General features: G+C 41.5%; 1 protein-coding gene across 2 annotated transcripts in view; it reads left to right on the top strand.

The window, feature by feature from the left end:
• Positions 1-16,163, top strand: part of ST3GAL6 (ST3 beta-galactoside alpha-2,3-sialyltransferase 6) — a 74,198-nt gene extending 58,035 nt beyond the window's left edge. For both annotated transcript variants that reach the window (XM_039496140.1, XM_039496151.1), the window contains 4 exons: positions 1,917-2,103; positions 3,570-3,707; positions 8,615-8,767; positions 12,907-16,163. In XM_039496140.1, the coding sequence (XP_039352074.1) occupies positions 1,917-2,103; positions 3,570-3,707; positions 8,615-8,767; positions 12,907-12,987 (559 nt within the window). In that variant the 3' untranslated portion in view covers positions 12,988-16,163. The remainder of the gene's footprint in view (positions 1-1,916; positions 2,104-3,569; positions 3,708-8,614; positions 8,768-12,906) is intronic.
• Positions 16,164-20,260: the final 4,097 nt, after the last annotated feature.

Genomic DNA, 20,260 nt, shown 5'->3' with positions numbered 1-20,260 from the left:
AATCTAATGGCATTAGTTTGCAAACAGTGCTTTCTACAGCCAGTAGTCAATTTCTTTAGAGTAAATGGGACCAGTCACAGCAGTATGCATTATGCTGTGTAGCAAATGTTTGCAAGGCCAGGCCCTGAGAGAGATGAGACAAGACACATGAAAATTCAGGGAAAGGAAAATTATTGGGGAGAAGGAAAGATAGCAGAATCCTTGGAAGAAGCAGCTTTGAAGGAGGATTTTGGAGAAGGGGGCAGAGGACTTGATGGACATGAAGTGGTAGTGTTGTAGGTATTGTTGTAGGTATTGCGAACAAGATAATAGAAAGTGCAGAGCTTAGTGCAGAAAGAGCCAAAAGGAGCAGTGAGGGAAGAGGATTGGGAAGAACAAAGGGAGAGAGTTGGTAGTATAAATAAAATAGCACCACAATGAATCGAACTTTCCCCTTAGATAAATCTAATTTTTTTAAGTTGTGTGACAAGGGTATGTAGCTGATCTATGGTGTCTTTTTAAGTTCATGAAGGCTCTTTAAAATCAACATGTATGTACAGTAATCATTAATATTACAGTACACAATTATTTTTTCAGGCCCCCTCTCCTTCTGGAGTCAGAAATGAATTCACTTATTACCATGGACCTGTTCCACAAATACTGGAACCATCTGTAACAAATAGCATTTTCCATAGTTTCTTTTCTTCTTTTAAGTATTATTCATTTCCAGGCTCCTGCCCTGAGGAGTCTGCAGCCTAACTCAGACAAATGTGATACACAGTGTAATGTTTTAGACAAAGTGACAGAGATGGTGGTGGGGGAGATCATCTTCTTGAGATTTTGTGAAAACAGTGGATTTTAAGGAGGACTGGGAGAGTTCTTAGCATGTGGGGATTGGCAGATTGTTCCAAAGAGTACAGGACAGCCACAAAGTAAAGGATCTGCGAAGGTGATTTATACCACTACTACCACCACTGGTCAGCTTGTTTAACTCTTCAGGGCAGAACAGAGTCCTCAATATCTTGGCTCTCCCATTTTCTTTAATTCAGTATCTTTCAGAGGAGCAGTCACTCAGCATGTACAAATATCAATAGAAAAATTAGAAACTATATATATGCCCCACACAGGTTAGATTAAAACTAGGTAAATGATGGACACAATCTGAACCCTAATCTTGTTGAGATACAGAAGAGAATTAATTCCGCTTCATTTCTCCAGCACTTAGAGAGTTGTATTGTCTTCTCTGGAACCTGGACCTTCCAGCAATTAATCAGTAGCTATCCGCGCCAGGTCTTCCTTGGGGTGTTTTCACCTCTTTTGAGGATCTACCCAAGTATAGAACACACTGTCTCCAACTCCCCCTCTTTCTGAGCTGTGTCTCCAGCAGTTACCATCAGCCAGCAACTTCCCCATCCGTAAGTATACATAGATTTACCCTGGGGAATTGCTTTGGTGACCATCCTGTTGTCTGCGCTAGGACAGTTTAGCTTTGTAGTGACCGGCTGTATCACATTTGTTACTCTCCCAACTTGGCTATCAATTACTAAACAAATGAAACAAGAAAACAAAAGGGCCTGGCTTCCCCCATCATGATTTAGGAGAAAATTACTATTGAGTTAAACTGAACTAGATAATCTGAAGTTTTATGACAGTGTTCCAGTTTATGGTCCAAGTCAGAGGGAATTTTGCTGGAGTAGGACTGCATGGTTGGGAATATTGTCATTTATTCTGAACCTTCTTGACTAAATTTCCTTACAAGTTTGAAGACCCTGGGCTAAATTGTCAATGCAGGATCTACCGTATAACTGTACGTCTTCCAATTAACATTATTAATAAAATTCATGCTGCTAAATTCTAATGCTATTTGCCCTGCAGAGCCCATTAAAATGGATTTATGGTGATCCTCTTTGTGTATATATTTTTTCCCTTGCCTACAGAATGAATAATGGTCCCGTTAGAGGGTACGAAGAGGATGTTGGGAGGAGGACAACTTTCCGACTTTTTTATCCAGAGTCTATTTTTTCAGATCCAATTCACTATGATCCTGATACTACTATAGTTCTTCTTGTCTTCAAACCACATGACTTAAAGTGGCTCTGGAACATATTGAATGGTCATAAAATAGTAAGTTTATTTGCTTATTATATTTAGTTAGTTAGTTTTGGTTCAAAGTGTCTTGGCTTTGTTCACTTTGGCTGAGGGTATGCATCAACAGCTTTGTACTAATACTAGAAATAAAGGGCAGTAATAAACTAAACAACATCTTGTGTATAGTATGGAACTCTACATTTACATGAGCTTGCTTATATCAGAACAGCTCATGTTATGTTCCTACAATTTAGCTGAAGACAAGAAAAACTTTGGAAAATATTCTGGGTCAAAGCCTCAACTGGTGTCAATCAGTATAATTGAAATGCTTGGAACTACAGCAGTTCACACCAGCTGAGGATATTACCCTCTGTTTTGAAACCATTCTACCCGTGTCATATAGTTTTATGATACCCCCCACCCTCCCGGCCCCAGTTTCTTCCTCCACAGTTTTATATTGCTAGGAATATATGCATGGAAACAGGATTTTATTTTTTTAAGTATTCATCCCCACTTGTTCTCTGTTCCCCCACCTAAATGAGAATTCTTTTGATCCACACTGGATCATGGAATGGGAGCACAATTGATTTACATGGCAGATGGAGAAGGAGAATTTTTTATAGGACATGTGGTATTTTAAAAATTGAGTCTCAAGTGATGGACATTAAACTTGTTTCTGCTCGACCTTACTCTGGAATCACTGGGTTACTGAGGAAGGTAGACTAGATGACCGTAATGGCCTCTTCTAGCCTTAAAATTTATTAAACTTCAGTGGAATTACTCCTGATTTATATACCAGTTCAAATGAGATCAGAATCAGTTACTCCATTTTCAAAGTAAGCAATAAGCACAGTACCTGCCAACATTCTCAAAGCAAATATCAGTAGATTCTGAATTTGCATAAATGTGTGTACCTTGCATCATTTTAAATAAATCTGCATAGTCTAGGGAAACCCCTATAAGGTAGAGTGGGTAACTCTGTAAGCAGCAGAAGGAACTAAAGCCAAAATGAATCCCCTGTCTATGCAAACGAGCAAGCAAAGTACAGAAAATACGACTGATCAGCCAAATTGTCTCAAAGTCGTATAGGCCGACTTTTGCCTTCACATACATAGGTGAAAGTGCTGGTGACTTCAGGGGGAGATGTCCCCATGTATCCAAAGGTGGTATTGGGCCCAGTGTTTTTCTAACTATCCTATGCTGTGCCAGAGATATTTAGGACTATGTAATATTTTCTTTCTGGCAAACTTGTATATGGGTTTTCATAATATGGTCATAAAAATGCACTACTGGTAGATATTTCATATACAAGAAACTCCATTCTTCTATATCCTCAGTGACATTTTGAGAAATGTAAAACATCAAAGTCTCTGTTGTAAATTTTTTTTTTAATCATGTGTGTGGCTTCTCCTCTCTGCCCACTCCAAATGCATGATGTGTGAGTTAGACAAAAGCAAAATCAACTAATCCTAAAAGTAAAACAATATATTTGACTATTACAGAACACTAATGGTTTCTGGAAGAAACCGGCCTTGAAAATGATCTATAAAGTTAACCAAATCAGGATACTCGATCCTATCATTATCAGAAAAACAGCACATGAATGGCTTCAGTTCCCAACAAAGTTTCCTAGAAAAGAAGTAGGTATATTTTTGTTGTTGTTGTTGTTTCAATTGTTTCCAAACAGATGATATAAATGATCACAATCATCTGTTTATTGTAATTATCTATGTTGAAAAACCTCTTTCATATTTACACTATATTATTTTATTGTTTTGTTGGAATTTTCAATAGACAAAACCGCACCATGGCCTTGTTTAGTCATTGACTTTGAAGCACATCTGTATGTCTTTAAGTGTGTAGCATCTCCCATGCTTGTTTTGTAGTTTTAACACGAGTTAACTGGTTGAGATGAGCCCTACAGCTTAAGCTAACACACATCAATAATACACCTTTTATCCTAGTGTGGATATGGCTTCTGTGTCTACGTAGATTCATGTAGCATATACCTACAGAGGAAAAGAATGCATAGTAGTATGTGTGGGGAGAGGGGCTATAAAGACTTCATCATAATGGGTTTGGGCTGGCTGAATTAGCCACTGGAATGAGATGGGCAATATTCAGTCCTGGGAAAATAGTGGTTTTAAGGTCTAATGGCTCATAACTAGAATGGAAAGCTTTATATCCCTGACTTCTATCCTTGCCTTCCAATAGAACATAGCCCTGGAAAGTTCATAGACATTGCATCACAACCATACAGCATTTCCATGCATGGAAAAACTAGATAGGTAATTTTGCAGAAGTTAGTAAAATGTATTGGTTTTATTTTTCCTCTCCCCCCTCAGTGAGATTCACGATACTAAAGTTTGAGTGTTGGAGGAATATGAAAAATGGTGCCAATGTGGTTTTTATTTTAAACTGCCTGAAATATTCCTAAAATATTTTTGTTTGTGAAATGTTCAGCATAAAGAGAATACTTAATGGTGGAGTGTGTTATAAAGGGTTTAGTGGCACTTGCTTAGGTTGAGGTGTATTTATCAACTGAGCAACAGGGGCATCCTCAGTTAAACCTGTATACCATCTGCCCCAGAGAGTCTTTCTGTGTTTAATATATTGAAGTGTGTGTGACATCTTACCAGTTCCTTCAGAGATTCCAAAAAATCACCATCACCCAATATGTGGGTCACACTGCTTTGGTATTGAGTAAAGAACCACAAGAGAGGCAGAGGATAGTTTTCTTAGTGGTGCCGTTAAGACCGGGCACTGGCATAGAAGTCTGAGGAGTCTCAAACCCAGGAAAAAGAAAGACGTTTAGCCAGGGAAGCAGATACAGAACCCAGATTCATGGTTTTGTTGTTCAAACATTGTTTTTAATGATGAAATATATTTGTAATTTATAACAAGGCCCTCTGAATTTGGGGGCTCTCATTCCTTAGTGGGCTCCTGCATACATTCTATCCTCTTCCAACAGCCTCTTAGCATTCTAGTGAAAGGAGTGCCATCAAGTGGTAGCTTTGCAAATTGGGGCAGAGCATTGCGATTGACTTAACCTCTTATTTTTATATAAAAATAATTTTAATTGATAGAACATTCTTTAGAAAGAAACTAACAGAAATGTAGGTTTTAACCTGTAAACCTTCTTTGTGTAGGCAAGATTGATCTTAGACTGCACAGGCCTTTGTAATGCTAAGTAAATAAGCTTCATCTTCCATATCATTTAAGAGCAGCTGACATCCTATGGGAATCTTTCCCAAGTATCCTGTGTAGAATAAATACCACATTTGTCTGATTTGACCTTCCTAATAGTTCTTGCTAAGCATATTTGATTTCCATGAAAGCAAATTTATCTATTTCTGCTGCTTTTTCTCTTACATTATATCAAAACTTGCATCTGCTAGCTCAGCTGGGTGCTTTGTAAAAGGACTGTACTGTCACAAAGGTGTTATGGCTTCAAATGGGAGATAAAGCAACCAGAGCAGAGGAGAATCTAATGACCCTCTCAAGCCCCATTGATAGGGTGACTAGATGTCCCGATTTTATAGGGACAGTCCTGATATTTGGGGCTTTGTCTTATGTAGGCACCTATTACCCCATACCCCTTGTCCTGATTTTTCACACTGGCTGTCTGGTCATCCTACCCACAGAAAGCCCCGTGGCTTTGTGAACTCCATGTTATGAAATGTTCTCCCCCTTAAAGGTGGCCATAGGGGACAGAAACAACAGCTGGGACATCTGTGAAGCCATGCTGTCAGTGAGCCAGATGGAGACTTGTGATCTTGGAATTGGTATAGAGGCATAGAGCCACTCCAAGAAGGGGCAGTCTCACATGGCTCCCAGAAGGCAGTGTTGGTTCTGGGGACCCACTTGTTTTCTGTTCCATGGGAGGAGGGCGGTAAGAGTGTAAACACCCCCATGTTTCATCCCTGAGAGAGTGATCCAAGGAAAATTCTTTGAGGAGCTCCTCATGGAGTCTTGCATCCACCAGGCCCTCTCCCGCAGGTACATCTGTGGGAAGGAGCAATCCAGGTCATAATTTTTAAGTTTTTCAATCCCTTTTTTTCTGAATATACATGTTGAACAGTAATGTTTCTTTTCCATCCAGTTTTGATCTTTTCCATTATGCCAACGTTGCTTTCCCTCTTTTTGTTCATATTCCAGCACAATGTCATATACTTCTGTGTTTATTGGCATTGCCCACAACATTAACACAGTTCTAGAAGTAGCAATTATAAAACCATATGTGCTCCCCTGTACGGCTGTCTTGTCAGCAGCAATGCTAAAATATTACCAGGTCATTCATAAGCCTATTCCTGTTAAATGTCTGGCTCTCAGAATGGTCTATGCTAAAAGGGGTCTAGAATCTGGAGAGAATTTTCTTAACAGCTGATGACAGTTTTTTTTATATTTGGTCAAATTCTGAGCCTGACCAGATCAGTATTTAATTGACAAAACTTTAGCTCAGCAAAATCCACAGAAATAGTTTTACTTGTTGGAGGGTTGTCTTTTTTTACAGCTAAATATTACCAGTTGTTGTGCTGCTCTGAAACTGTTGGGAGATGAGAGTATATTTTATACGTTTAACTCATTTTGTGTGCACTTGGTGATCATGAAAGTCAAAGACAGAGTCAGGTCAAGTTCTATGTCAGATTCTCCATACGTCCATCAATTCAGTTCATTCCTGATTTACAACATACCTGCCATGCCTGTCTTGGGCCTCTCCAGAACAAACATTGTGACCATAGCACTAAAGGGTATGGGAAATTTAAGATGTGAATGACAGAGGGATTTGAGTCTTCCCACTAAACTCATGATCTAAATGGCCCGAGGCAGAAAGTTATTTTCTTTATTTGCAGGACCATGAGGCAATCACTCTGTGTATCAGGGCCGCCCAGAGGGTGGGGCAAGAGGGGCAATTTGCCCCGGGCCCCACAGGGCCCCCCACGAGAGTTTTTTGGGGCCCCTGGAGCGGGGTCCTTCACTCGCTCCGGGGGGCCCGGAAAACTCTTGCGGGGCCAGGCCCAGGAGCTTCTTCCGCTCCCAGTCTTTGCCGGCAGGGGGTCCTTCCGCTCCGGGGCGGAAGGACCCCCCACTGGCGAATTACCGCCGAAGCGGGACCCGCCGCCGAAGTTCAGCTTGGTCTTCAGCAGTAATTCGGTGGCGGGGGGGCCTTCCGTTCAGGGACCCGCCGCCGAAGTGCCCCGAAGACCCGCGGTGGGGGCCCCCCGCCGCCGAATTACTGCCGAAGACCAGGCTGCACTTCTGCGGCGGGTCCCGCTTCGGCGGTAATTCGGCGGCGGGGGGGGCCCTGCCGCAGGTCTTCGGGGCACTTCAGCGGCGGGTCCCGGAATGGAAGGGCCCCCCACTGCCGAAGACCCCAGGCCCCCGGAATCCTCTGGGCGGCCCTGCTGTGTATTGTAAATTAATCTTATTTTCAGAGTATACTGTAACTTGATAAAGTTCCACATAGATAATGGTTCTGTTCTCTGATTCTGATTTCCACTTACAAAAGAACTGAATATTAAAGCCCTTATGGAGCATATTTACTCTTACATAGGTTTATCATAAAAATGCCATCAAACTTTTTGGCAATGTTCTACAAATGTGAAGTGTTATAAAGTAAGACTTCTTCACTCCTCTGAACCAAATGTTTAGGAAATCAGAATATTTCAATATGATGTGCTAATGAAAAATATTTTTGGCCCTATCTATATGAGCTTAAGGCCTCTCTTCCAGTCCTCAGAAGCCAGTTTCATAGAAATAAGGAATGGAAAAGATCCATCTATCCATTACGTTGTCCAGTCCCTCTCCCTGCCTATGCAGGATTGATCCAGCACCCCCTTCTGCATCCCAGCCCCCTGCCCCAGGCTTAGCCCAGAGCCCCCTCCCACACAGCAAACCCCTTGGCCCCAGCCCAGAGCCCGCACCCCCTCCTGAACCCCAACCTCCTACCCCAGCCCAGTGAAAGGGACTGAGAGTGGGGAAGAGTGAGCAATGGAGAGAGTGGGGGGTGGCGTGAGCAGGGCAGGGCTTTGGTGAAGGGTTGGGGTAGATCCTGGGTTGCCCTTGCATTCAAAAAGTGATCTTGGGCATAAAAAGGTTGGAGACCACTGCAATAGATCATCAGATAGATCCAGCAGTAACAACAAACTGAATATTCAAATAGTCTTCCTCTGCTCTGGTGATACATTTTAATTGGCTCTTCAGAATTAAAAACTGGACACTGCTCATAATTATCTTTAATGTACAAAGTGATATTTTGGCTTGTATGGTGTGGATATATGTTGCTGGGTCTACTTCTAGAGGAGGGACATTTTTGGACATAAACAAGTTCATCACTCTTGACTATTTTTCTTCAAGAAGAAATATTTTTTTCTTTCTTTCTGAAATTTCCAGTTCTGAAAAAGCTCAGAGCTACTTTTAGCAATGTTGCCAACTTTTTAGTACTGCAGAGTCATTAGTGAGTTTTATGTTATTGTTAAAACCCCCACTCTTGAGTTTGTCTCCTTATAGCAAGATGACAATTATATTTGTTTGTTTGTGCTTTTAGAAACCCCAACATCCTACAACAGGGCTAATTGCCATCACACTGGCATTTCACATATGCAATGAAGTTCACCTGGCAGGCTTTAAGTACAACTTCACTGACCGAAACAGTTCTTTGCACTATTATGGCAATGAGACCATGTCTGCGATGATTGAGGTAATGTACTATTTTCTTTTATGGGAAATGCTTAGAGAAAAATAGTGTTGTGCTAATAAATTGGGAGACATGATGATCTGAAAGAATGAGCATGGTTTAGGAGTCAGAAAGTCTTGAGTTCTATTCCTGGCTCTAGTACTGATTGGCTTTTTGGTGTTAGGCAAATCACTTTATCCTGCCTCAGTTTCCCTTTCTGTAAAATGGGTGGAGCTGGTCAGACGTTTTCCAATGGAATGTTTTTCTGTTGGAAAATGCCAATTCATCAAAACTGACACATTCTGCAGAAATATAGGGCTGGGAGGGACCTTGAGAGGTCACCTCGTCCATCTTCCCACACTTAGCCAGGACTAAGTAAACTTAACTAGACCATCCTGGGTAGGTGTTTCTCTAACCTGTTCTTAAAAACCTCCAATTGGTGGGATTCCACAACCTCCCTTGGTAACCTATTCCACAGCTTAATGACCCTTATGGTTAGAACATTCTTCCAAAGTCTAATCTAAATCTTCCTTGCTGCAGATTAAGCCCATTACTTCTCCATGTCCCAGGAAGGTAGATGAGAACAATTGATCTCCATCCTCTTTATAACAGCCCCTAATGCATTTAAAGACTATTAGGTCCCCCTCAGTCTTCTTTTCTCAAGACTAAATGTGCCTGGGTTTTTTAACCTTTCCTCATAGGTCAGGTTTTCTAAACCTTGTATCATTTTTTGTTGCTCTCCTCTAGACTCATTCCAATTTGTCCACATCTTTCGTAAAGTGTAGCATCCTGAATTGGACATAATACTTCAGTGGGGATCTCACAAGTGCAGAGTAGAGTGGGACAGTTACCTCAGGTCTTCCATATAAAGTTCCTGTTAATACACCCCTGAACAATATTCACCATTTTCACAACTGCATCACATTGTTGGCTCATATCAAGGGTGCAACCAGAATGACTCCTGGCTCACATCAACTTGTGATCCACTGTAACCCCCAGATCCTTTTCAGCAGTACTATCACCTAGCCAGTTATTCCCCATTTTGTATTTGTGCATTTGATTTTGTTTTCCTAAGTTTCGTACTGTGCCCTTGTCTTTATGAAATTTGATCTTGTTGATTTCAGACCAATTCCCCAGTTTGTCAAGGTTGTTTTGAATTCTAATCCTGTTCTCTAAAGTACTTGCAACCCCTCCCAGCTTGGTGTCATCTACTCATTTTATAACCACACTTTCCATTCCACTATCCAACACATTAATGAAAATATTGAATGGAACCAAGACCGACCCCTGTGAGACCCTACTAGATACACCCTCCCAGTTTGACAGCGAACCATTGATAACTATTCTTTGAGTACGGTCTTTCAACCAGTTGTACATCCACGTTATAGTAGATGTCATCTAGATCACATTTCCCTAGTTTACTTGTGGAAATGTCATGTGGGACTCTGTCAAAGCCTTACCAAAATCAAGATATATCACATCATAAGACTGGCCGTACTGGATCAGACCAAAGGTCCATCTAGCCCAGTATCCTGTCTTCTGACAGTGGCCAATGCCAGGTGTTTCAGAGGGAGTTTACTGCTTCCCCCCATGCAGTAGTCCAGGAATCATGTCAAAGAAGAAAATTAGGCTTCAACAAATCTTCCAATGGAAGAGAGGCAGATTTCAAAACTTTCCTGCCAGGCAGGTTTCTGTCAGAAGGAACCAAGGAGCAAAGAGCAGAGCTGGCCTTGAGCTGCTATGGGTTTTAGTGCTCCTTCCTGCCCTCTTGTGGAAATTATTTGGGCCAGCAGCTACTTTTCTCTACACCAGAGGTGGGCAAACTACAGCCTGTGGGCCACATCCAGCCCTCGGGACCCTCCTGCATGGCCCCTGAGCTCCTGCCCCAGGAGGCTCGCCCCCAGCACCTCCCCCATTGCCCCCCGTCCTCTGCAGCCTCAGCACGCCATGCTGCAGGCGCAATGCTCTGGGCCGCCGGGCAGCGCAGCTGCAGAGCCCGGCCTGACCCGGTGCTCTGTGCTGTGTGGTGGCATGGCTGTAGCGCCACCAGCCACCGGCGCTCCAGGCAGCGCGGTAAAGGGGCAGGGAGCAGGTGGGGTTGGGTAGAGGGCAGGGGAGTTTGGGGTGGTGTTCAGGGCAGGGCCGCCCGGGGGGGGGCGGGCAAGTGGGGCAATTTGCCCCAGGGCCCCCATGAGAGTTTTTCGGGGCCCCTGAAGCAGGGTCCTTCATTCGCTCCGGGCCGCTGGAGCTTCTTCCGCTCTGGGTCTTTGGCGGCAATTCAGAGGCGGGGCCCCCCCGAATCCTTTGGGCAGCCCTGGTTCAGGGGGCAGGGGTGTGGATAGGGGTCAGGGCAGTCAGGGTGGGGAACGGGGGCGGGGTTTGAATGGGTGCAAGGGTCCTGGGGTGCAGTCAGGAAGGAGGGGGGGTTGGATTGTGCAGCGGGGGGCAGTCATGGGCAGGGGTTCCAGGGGGCAGTCAGAAATGAGAGGAGGGGTTGGATAGGGCGGTGGGGGGGAGTCAGGAGTGGGGGTTCCAGGGGCAGTCAGGGGACAGGGAGCGGGGGTAGGTGGGGCAGGGGTCTCGGGGGGGGGGGGCTGGCAGGGGGCGCGAAGCGTGGGGGGGTTAGGGGGCAGGGGCCAGCCCACGCCTTGCTGTTTGGGGAGGCACAGCCTTCCCTAACCAGCCCTCCATACAATTTCCGAAATCCGACGCGGCCCTCAGGCCAAAAAGTTTGCCCACCCCTGCTCTACACTCTGCCCTATCTGAAATTTTCTGTTTGCTCCTGAGGAGACAGGCAGAGCTCTGCTTGACAGGGGCAGTGTTAGCTGCTGTTGTACAAGAGGCAGTGAATGAGGAAAAACAGATGGCCAATCAGTTGAGGATTTCCCTAGGTGGGTTTTTTCCACAGACACACAGAAGAGTCAGAAAACCCCTAGTCTGTCCCCACAGGATTTTGCAGGTTTGTGTAGGGCCTGATCCAAAACACATTGAAGTCAGTGAAAAGACTTCCATTTACTTCAGTAGGTTTTGGATTGGGGCCAAGGAAGAGGAGATAGATTGGAATTTGGAGGGAGGGGCTGTTTTTGATGTATTGGCTAGAGACTGACAGACAGGACACAGACCTGCCAAAAATTCCTATGCGCACAATTCATGAAATCAGGTGGAGCTTTAAAAATTATTTTTTTCCCGATTCTTTATGTAGAAATAAGTTTTCTAAATGTTTATATTTATATTTCATATAAGCATGGTGTGGAATCCTGGAAGTTAGTGATGGAAGAGGCCTCTGAGCTCACACCCAGTCCATCTCTCTGCCACTGATAGATTATTCCCTGCAGTAGAGTTTCTAATATGGGTCTAGTCTGGTTTTGACTTCCACCACTTCCCTGGGGAGGCTATTCCTCAGCCTTTGGATATATCCACACTGCACACTTCTTTCAGTGGCTGTAGAATACATACACAGGATGCACCCCAGCAAGGGTATATGTAGCAGTGTAGCCAGTGAAGGACAGTTTAGGCAGGTACACCTCTACCCCGATAGAACGCTGTCCTTGGGAGCCAAAACACTCCTCTTGTTATAGGTGAAACCGCGTTATATTGAACTTGCTTTGATCCACCGGAGTGTGCTCCTCCCCCGCCAGCACTGCTTTACCGCATTATATCCAAATTCGTGTTATATCGGGTCACATTATATTGGGGGTAGAGGTGTATAGTATGGACACACCTGAGTACATGCTGTACATAGCTCTCTACTAACCCAAGCCGGGTCTCCCTGTCTACACTGCTATTTTTTAGCAATGTAGTGTCCTGCTGCTCGGGCCTTTTACTGTCACAGGTAAAGACTCTGCCAGTGAGGAAAGGCTCTGGCAGGGGGAGAACTTTCCCTGCCGCCTCCCCCTTCCAGAGCCTTTCACTGACATATAGCTATGCGCTGCAGTGTGGACATAGCCTGCTTTTCACTGCAGCGTGTAGCTACGTGTACACTATATGCTGTCACCAATGGTGTGCAGAGTAGGCATTGCCTATAAGTGTATGAGTCCTTTCCACAAAAGATTCTGGCTATAGTCTTGTCTAAGTAATCCATTTGATTCATGGAAAAGAGTGTACCTTTGTTGCTTGCAGTAACAATTTTATTTTGTCTTGTTCCTCCCCCCCCCCCCCTTTAGAATGGATACCACAACATCATTGCTGAGCAAAAGTTTCTGAAGTCGCTTATAGATAAGCAGTTTGTGGTCAGCTTGACATGAGACTGAATAGACAATGGAAGAATGATCACTATTTTCAACAAGATAGATTTTATTTTTTGTACTGTATTTTTATTTTTTAAATGCCATATCTATTACAGAAATATTTAAAAGAAGCACAGATGCCTCATAAAGGTGGTGGTAGCGGAGTTCCACTGTCTAAGACTGATGATGATTGTCGCTATCTCCTGGCACACAACTAGAGTGAACTGATTTCTGTGAATCTATTTAATTATGAAAAAATACAACCTTCAGCTAAAAAATATCAGGGATATAAAAAAATATGATGCACACCATTTATTTAACAATAAGAAAATTTTTCAGCAACTGACTTCTTTTCCGTATCTTCCTTTCCTGTTGCCCAGAGACTTGGAAGGCTATGAGATAATTGATAAAGGGATACAAAGTCTTTCACCTCTCTGTTCTGGTTTGAAAACAATTTGGGATAAGTGTATCTGCAAATCATTACTATCTGAAGGGTATCTAGTAGCTGTACAGTATATAAAGTGCATTTTAATCTCAGTCCACCTGGGCAGATGTCCATATCATAGAAAATCACCTTCATAATTCACATAGGCTGGTGTTTTCTTGTTGTCTGTCTCAACAAACCAACCCCAGACTAAACTGCCCATGGACTCCTGGATGTAGCATGTGTACACCTGGGTTGGAGACCCACTGGTATAACAGTGTGGGGAAGTCTGGATTGATGCTGCTCGTGCTGTATCTAATTTATGGATACATTTGTTCTCAGTGCTGTCAGTCTGATTTATTTCACAAGCACCTGAATTCATCTTTAAGAGGTAAGCACAATCTCCTTTAAACTATGGAGTTCTAGAAGAGTTTTAAATATTTGAGTTGTCTTGGCACCATTGTGTAGTATTGACCACTTTAAGATGGATTCGCAACCAGAACTCCCCAATGAATATGAACTAGAATCTTGAGTTTGTAAATTAAAATTTCTTTTAAACAAAATGTCTTTGATGCACAGATTTCCCTCCCCTCCCCAAACACACATACTCCGGAGGCCTTGACACTTCTTATTCTCCCAAAGATGAAGATGTATTTTCCAAAACAGCACAGTTCCCCTCACCATAACAGGTAACTGTGAAGGGTTTCAAGAGCACCAACAGATCATCACATGTACCAATTATCTTTTATATTGTGAGCAAAGCAGCATCTGAGACACACATTGACCAATTCTGGGAGTTACAATTCTGTTTTTATCTGGCAATTCCTTTGTCCTCCTTTCCTTTTCCTTTTTCCTGTTCTCTTGAGTTTTAGGCAGTGTGTGTGTGTGTGGGGGGGGGGGGTGCGTGTATGAGAGAGAGAGAGAGGATAACAGTTTCAAAAGCACCTAAATGATTTAGGAGACTAAACCCTATTTTCAAAAGAGATTTAGGTACTTTGGAGCCTAAATCCAAAGTCCTAAGTGCCTAAGTCATTCTGAAAATGGGGCCTAGACTTCTAAGTAAATTAGGGTCTTTTGAATTTTTTTACTCAGGATCTTTAACTATAAGATATTTGGTGGGATGGTCATATATTGTCCATGGTAGCTCTAAGTGAAATCTGCTTGAGAATGTCGCCAGGAGCTATGAAGGTCTAAGTGGCAAAGTAAAATTCCATTCTAATCATCCTATAAGGTACATTAGTCATGAAAGGTATGTTTTAAAACTCTTTGGTCAATTGATCAATCTTCTAGGAATCAGAAAATCACAAAGAAGTATGCTTCAAAAGAATTTTGAAAGTGGATAAAATAATCCAATATTCCACAGCAGTATATATTAATTTGAACAGAGATTAATCTAACAAACTGGGACCACAGGATTACGTTCTTCAGAAATGAGGGCATGAAGCAAAAGACTGAATCGTGCTATAGAGTATTGATCACAATTTCCTAGCATCATAAATGTAAAAGTAAACAAATACCTGGTTTAGATGAGAGTGGAGTGGTCAAAGATTTTCTATTACCCATTTTCTATTTCTGTCTGTCAGAATTGTTACAAGTATTAAAAAAAAAATTGAGTCTCACCCTCTTTTTTTTTTTTTTTTAAGCCGCTTGGTTCTAAGGAGTGCTATAATTTTTTTTTACCCTTGATGGTCTCAGATTAAGCTTGTTGGATTAGTCAGGCTTAGGCTCTAGTGAGGCCACATCATACTACATTTTGTAAGGACATGATTTTGAGTAATTCCAAATGTCTTTAGAAGGTGATATTGAGGCTCTTGCTCTGTTAATCATGTTTCCACTATTTTTCTCATCTCCACACTGCCATCATTTTTAGGCCCTTACACAAACTGATACATTGTTTGTCACAAGACCTCTTGAAACTGTCCAGCATTTATTTCAATTAATTTAAAAGGCTTGTCTGTGTGGAAAGAAAACCATGAGGAAGTTGCATCAGAACTACAGTCATTATTTTTGTGTGTCTAGTGCTGTTGAGAGAGGTTTTTATGTAATTACTACATGTGCGGCTTTCAAAAAGCATTCAGCATCACCATTGACCTAACTCTGCTGCCCTTGAAGACATTGGTAAAACTCCCACTTCAGTGGAAACAGAGTTAGGCCAAAAGTGAAAATTCTACCTTATAAAACTAGGAATGTGGCAGCCTCATGCTGGTACAACTACATGAGGTCTCTTAAGTATCTGTATAGAACCCGTTACGTTCTGGCAGAATGTAGGCAGTACAGACTTGTACCACAAGTGTCCAACTGTATCAAAGTGTCAACGTTTAGTATTACAGGATCGCTTTCCAAAATTAGCTATATAATTTTCCCTTTCTTTTTGAGAGTACCCTGATATTTATCTTTGTCATTTCTCTTTCCTTTCCTCTCCACCTTCTTCATTGAAGAAGGGATGTAGCAACACATAGCTTTGGAGAAGTGATTAGTTCCTCATCTATACTTGTTCTCCAAATTGGTATCGTCCATAAATCTACTCTCAATCACTTACATCTTTTCTTAAGTTCCTGTCATAAGGTTTTTTGTTTGTTTGGAGACCTAGTAATAAGTTATTGGTAGGTTTCAGCCATAAGAGCTGACAATTGGGGTTTGTGACAGTCTTGTTATTCACTTAAACTATACACACATCGCCAAATGGTGACAACCGGGAAGGGGGAGATGGTTGTGAGGGAATGCTAAAGAGAGCAAAGTTAAGCTTTCAGAGCTCCCCTAATACATGGTCTGAATGCTAAAGACATAGAGCAGAGGGTACTGTCTTCAGAAAGCATCATTTATTGGTAAGTAATTTTATCTTTAATACTAAGCAGTGAAATAATTATGACAATGATTTTTTGGTAGCATAATGCAGGCTTTATAGAATTCTGTATACATTGGACCTGTTTCTCCACTGCCACAGCGTGATTTCAAATCAGAATAGTAGCGTTTTGCGCCCATGTTGCACAGGTGTAAATACACATGGTGCTAGGTAGTGGAGAGTCAGAATCATGGTGTCTGTTTTAAATATAACACTCATTTTTAAGGTCATCCTGTGCCACTGTTATTCCAACTTGGCTTGAGATTTTTCTCTTTAAAAATAAATTGAGCAACTAAAGCAGAATCTTTTTCTAAGATTTGCTTTCATTCTCATTTGGTCTAGAAGGTACAGAATCTACAATGGCCCACTCTATTGAAAGCTGCTTTTTAATTTGATAGCTGCAGCAGCACAAGTTGGAGTCTTCAATCTATGAATTCCAGGGTACTGCAAGCTGTACTTCCATGTACGGTGCCAGCATAACTGTGCCAAATATTAATGAATTTCCGTTTTCCTTCTGTCAGCTGCAATAGTCCATTTGCTTTAAGGCCCCAGTCAAAACACCACTGAAGTCAATGAGAGTCTTCAGTGGCCTTTGGGGAAGATTCTTAAAGCAATGGCCTGAGCTTGCTCTGTTGTGAAAGTTACCTTAATTTCTTCAACTGTAACAATTAAGGGCAATTCTGAGATGTAACTAAAAGGCAAGTTATAGATTAATGCACTAAGGATGAATCTGTGAGTGTTTAATGCACATCTGTAGATTACATTTCAATTGAAAATATATTGTTCCTATTTTGGAATGACAAGAAGGGTTTAATAATTAATATGTGACGTGTCTTGTTATGTACGCATTAGCATACTTATCTTTTTTTCAAATACCCCTAAAGGGCACCTTTAAATATTTTCTTAACCTAAAACATAGGAGCAGGGGTGTTGTTTGTGTGTCTGTGTTTGTGTTTAAATAAAGCGTATAATTTTAAGAATGTGAAAAATCAATGTTTTGTTTTTCTGGTTTCAGTAAATATTTGATTTCATTTGCTGTTTGGCTTGATTTTTATGTGCCTTTTAATACAAGCTTTATTCTGACAGTCATTGGCTGTTAACAGGTGTGTTAAGTGAAGTTTTGAATATTGTCAGATTATTTTCCATATAATAAATCAGTTTTAAGGATACTGCCCTCTTCAGGCACATTTTAGCAAATCACAGCGCTAGTCCTCATTACAGCACTATATAAATGATGTATAGTGGATCTATCATTGACGTTCAGTTGACACATTTAATTTAACAAAAGAGATGTCAAGTTTCTATGGTGGTGGGTACAGAAATGGAGAGGGAAAGTGCCATCCATGTTACTTTAACATGAGCTGGAGCATAGTGCAAAAGTGATACATTCTATCAGAACTGGCAGCTTTTGCTTTCTCAAAATTGAAGGGCAGGGCAAAATCACTCTTTTTTGGGGAAGAATGACACTTTTTGCAAATCAGGTTTCAACTACTCTATGCTGAGCAAAAGCAAAATTGTGTCACGGTTGGTGATGGTAAATTGTGTCAAGGAAAAAAATTCTCTTAGAGGCAATGTTTTCATGAGTTTTTAATCTTCTTCATGAGTAGTGTCTGGGAGCTCAATAGGAAGAGCTTGAGGAAAGAGGAAGCTCACGAGAGACTTCAAAGGAAAAGCACAGAGAGAAATACTAAGGAACATATTGTTTAATGCTTCAGTGCTGTTCGTTTTTTCTCACTTTTCCCCCATGAATTTGAGTTTGAAAAGAAAAAGCCCTTTCTTCAGTTTGTGGTTTTAGGGATTCTGAGTGTGACTCTGATCAAAAAGAAGAAAAAAAAATCCACCATGAATGAATATGCGGACCCATTCATTTTAGTTTTGATGTTTTGTGCTAGATTGTGACATTACATTTTTCCATGAGTAAGGGGCTGCCCTGCCCCAAGAGCACATGAGGGAATCGTCTGTGAGAATTAAAATTTGTTCTCTGGTCTCTGAACAATCAAGGAACCAGGGATTTGCTACCGGTCCATTTCAGTATAAGATTGTTTCCCACTCCATGCCAGTTTGGTGAGTAAACTCTGTTCTACAATGGCAGATTGGGAACAGAATTCAGATCTCCTGACTCCCAATCTGATGGCCCATCCTCAGCAGCATGCTGTGTAGCCCACAGTATATTTATGCCTATTGGTAGGTTCAAGGCTTAAAAGGAGACTGTCACTAAACGCCCACCCAGAATGATGAGGAACTGAAAGGAAAAACACAGAGAGAAATACTAAGGAACATATTGTTTAATGCTTCAGTGCTGTTCGTTTTTTCTCACTTTTCCCCCATGAATTTGAGTTTGGAAAAGAATAAGCCCTTTCTTCAGTTTGTGGTTTTAGGGATTCTGAGTGTGACTCTGATCAAAAAGAAGAAAAAAAATCCACCATGAATGAATATGCGGACCCATTCATTTTAGTTTTGACGTTTTGTGCTAGATTGTGACATTACATTTTTCCATGAGTAAGGGGCTGCCCTGCCCCAAGAGCACATGAGGGAATCGTCTGTGAGAATTAAAATTTGTTCTCTGGTCTCTGTCTGAACAATCAAGGAACCAGGGATTTGCTACCGGTCCATTTCAGTATAAGATTGTTTCCCACTCCATGCCAGTTTGGTGAGTAAACTCTGTTCTACAATGGCAGATTGGGAACAGAATTCAGATCTCCTGACTCCCAATCTGATGGCCCATCCTCAGCAGCATGCTGTGTAGCCCACAGTATATTTATGCCTATTGGTAGGTTCAAGGCTTAAAAGGAGACTGTCACTAAATGCCCACCCAGAATGATGAGGATCATACTTAAGCTTGTCTCTCTCAAGGCACATCCCCTTTCTTCCTATGCTCCACTCTTTTTTCAAACTGTGTTTTCAAGCAAGGTACGTAGTTCTCCACACCAACCAGTACTATGCTTAAACTCTCTCTCTCTTTCTCTCTCTCAGCCTCCACAACACACTGCTGTGCATCAAGCAAGGCCATGCAGGATTAAGGCCTATGTAGGAATGCCAGTGGTGTTTTCTCAGAGTGATATTTGCATATTACCACATTCAGGATTCTAGAGGCACCATCTATTGGTAAATGTTCTGCGATTACATTGGTTTCTTTGTAATATAGATTAATAGTAAACTCGGCAAAAAAAGAATGTCCTTTGTAGATCATCATCAAACTGGCTTATTTTTAATAGATTCTGAGTGTCCTTTTGCTCCAAAATGCGAATTTGATGCTTCAAACGTTCTTTCTAGTCATTCTGTTAATAAAGGGAAACTTTTTTTTTATTTTTTAGATATTTAATAAGATATTTTTTTCAAATCAGTACAAAAAATTTAAATACAAAAATTATTTGCTATTGACATATCTCATACATATTCTGGAAACTCACCAAAGTCACCAGTGTCTGGTAAACTGTCCATTGCCACCAACATTCCATAAAATATCTGAGATCACGCACCGCACTACAGTCATTGCAGTGCTGTGTTGGTAATACACTGCATTAAACTCTGTATTTAAATAATGGTCATGCCAGTTAAATCTTTTTTTTTTTCTTCATGGAAGTTCCTAGTTCATTTTGAATTAAATAGGGTTGCATTAGTCAAGACATAGAAGATGTGTTCAGCCTACTTTTAAACTAATGCAATAGTGTGTTGTGCAACACTGAAAAGGGAAACACAGAAAAGTACAGTATTAAGATATTTTTAAATTAATCTCAGTAATTAATTTTTTGCTGTGAGATTAGCACCATTGTTGAACAGACAGTACCTTGTAAAAATGTTGCTTCCCCCACATACACACACACATTTGATGCCTATGTATGCTCATATACAAACTTAGGCAATCGGTAACAAAACATAAATAAAAAGAACTGGAAATCAGTTATTACATTAAATGAAATTGTTCTCAGATGAGTCATAGAGTTTAAGGCCAGTAGGGACCATTAGATTATCTAGTCTGACCTCCTGTATATCAGAGGCCACCAACACCTCTCAGCACCCACACA

This window comes from Mauremys reevesii, linkage group 1 (genome assembly GCF_016161935.1).
Source record: "Mauremys reevesii isolate NIE-2019 linkage group 1, ASM1616193v1, whole genome shotgun sequence".
NCBI lineage: Eukaryota > Metazoa > Chordata > Testudines > Geoemydidae > Mauremys > Mauremys reevesii.
Note: the sequence above shows the minus strand (reverse complement) of the source record. Positions and strands in the feature narration are given on the sequence as shown.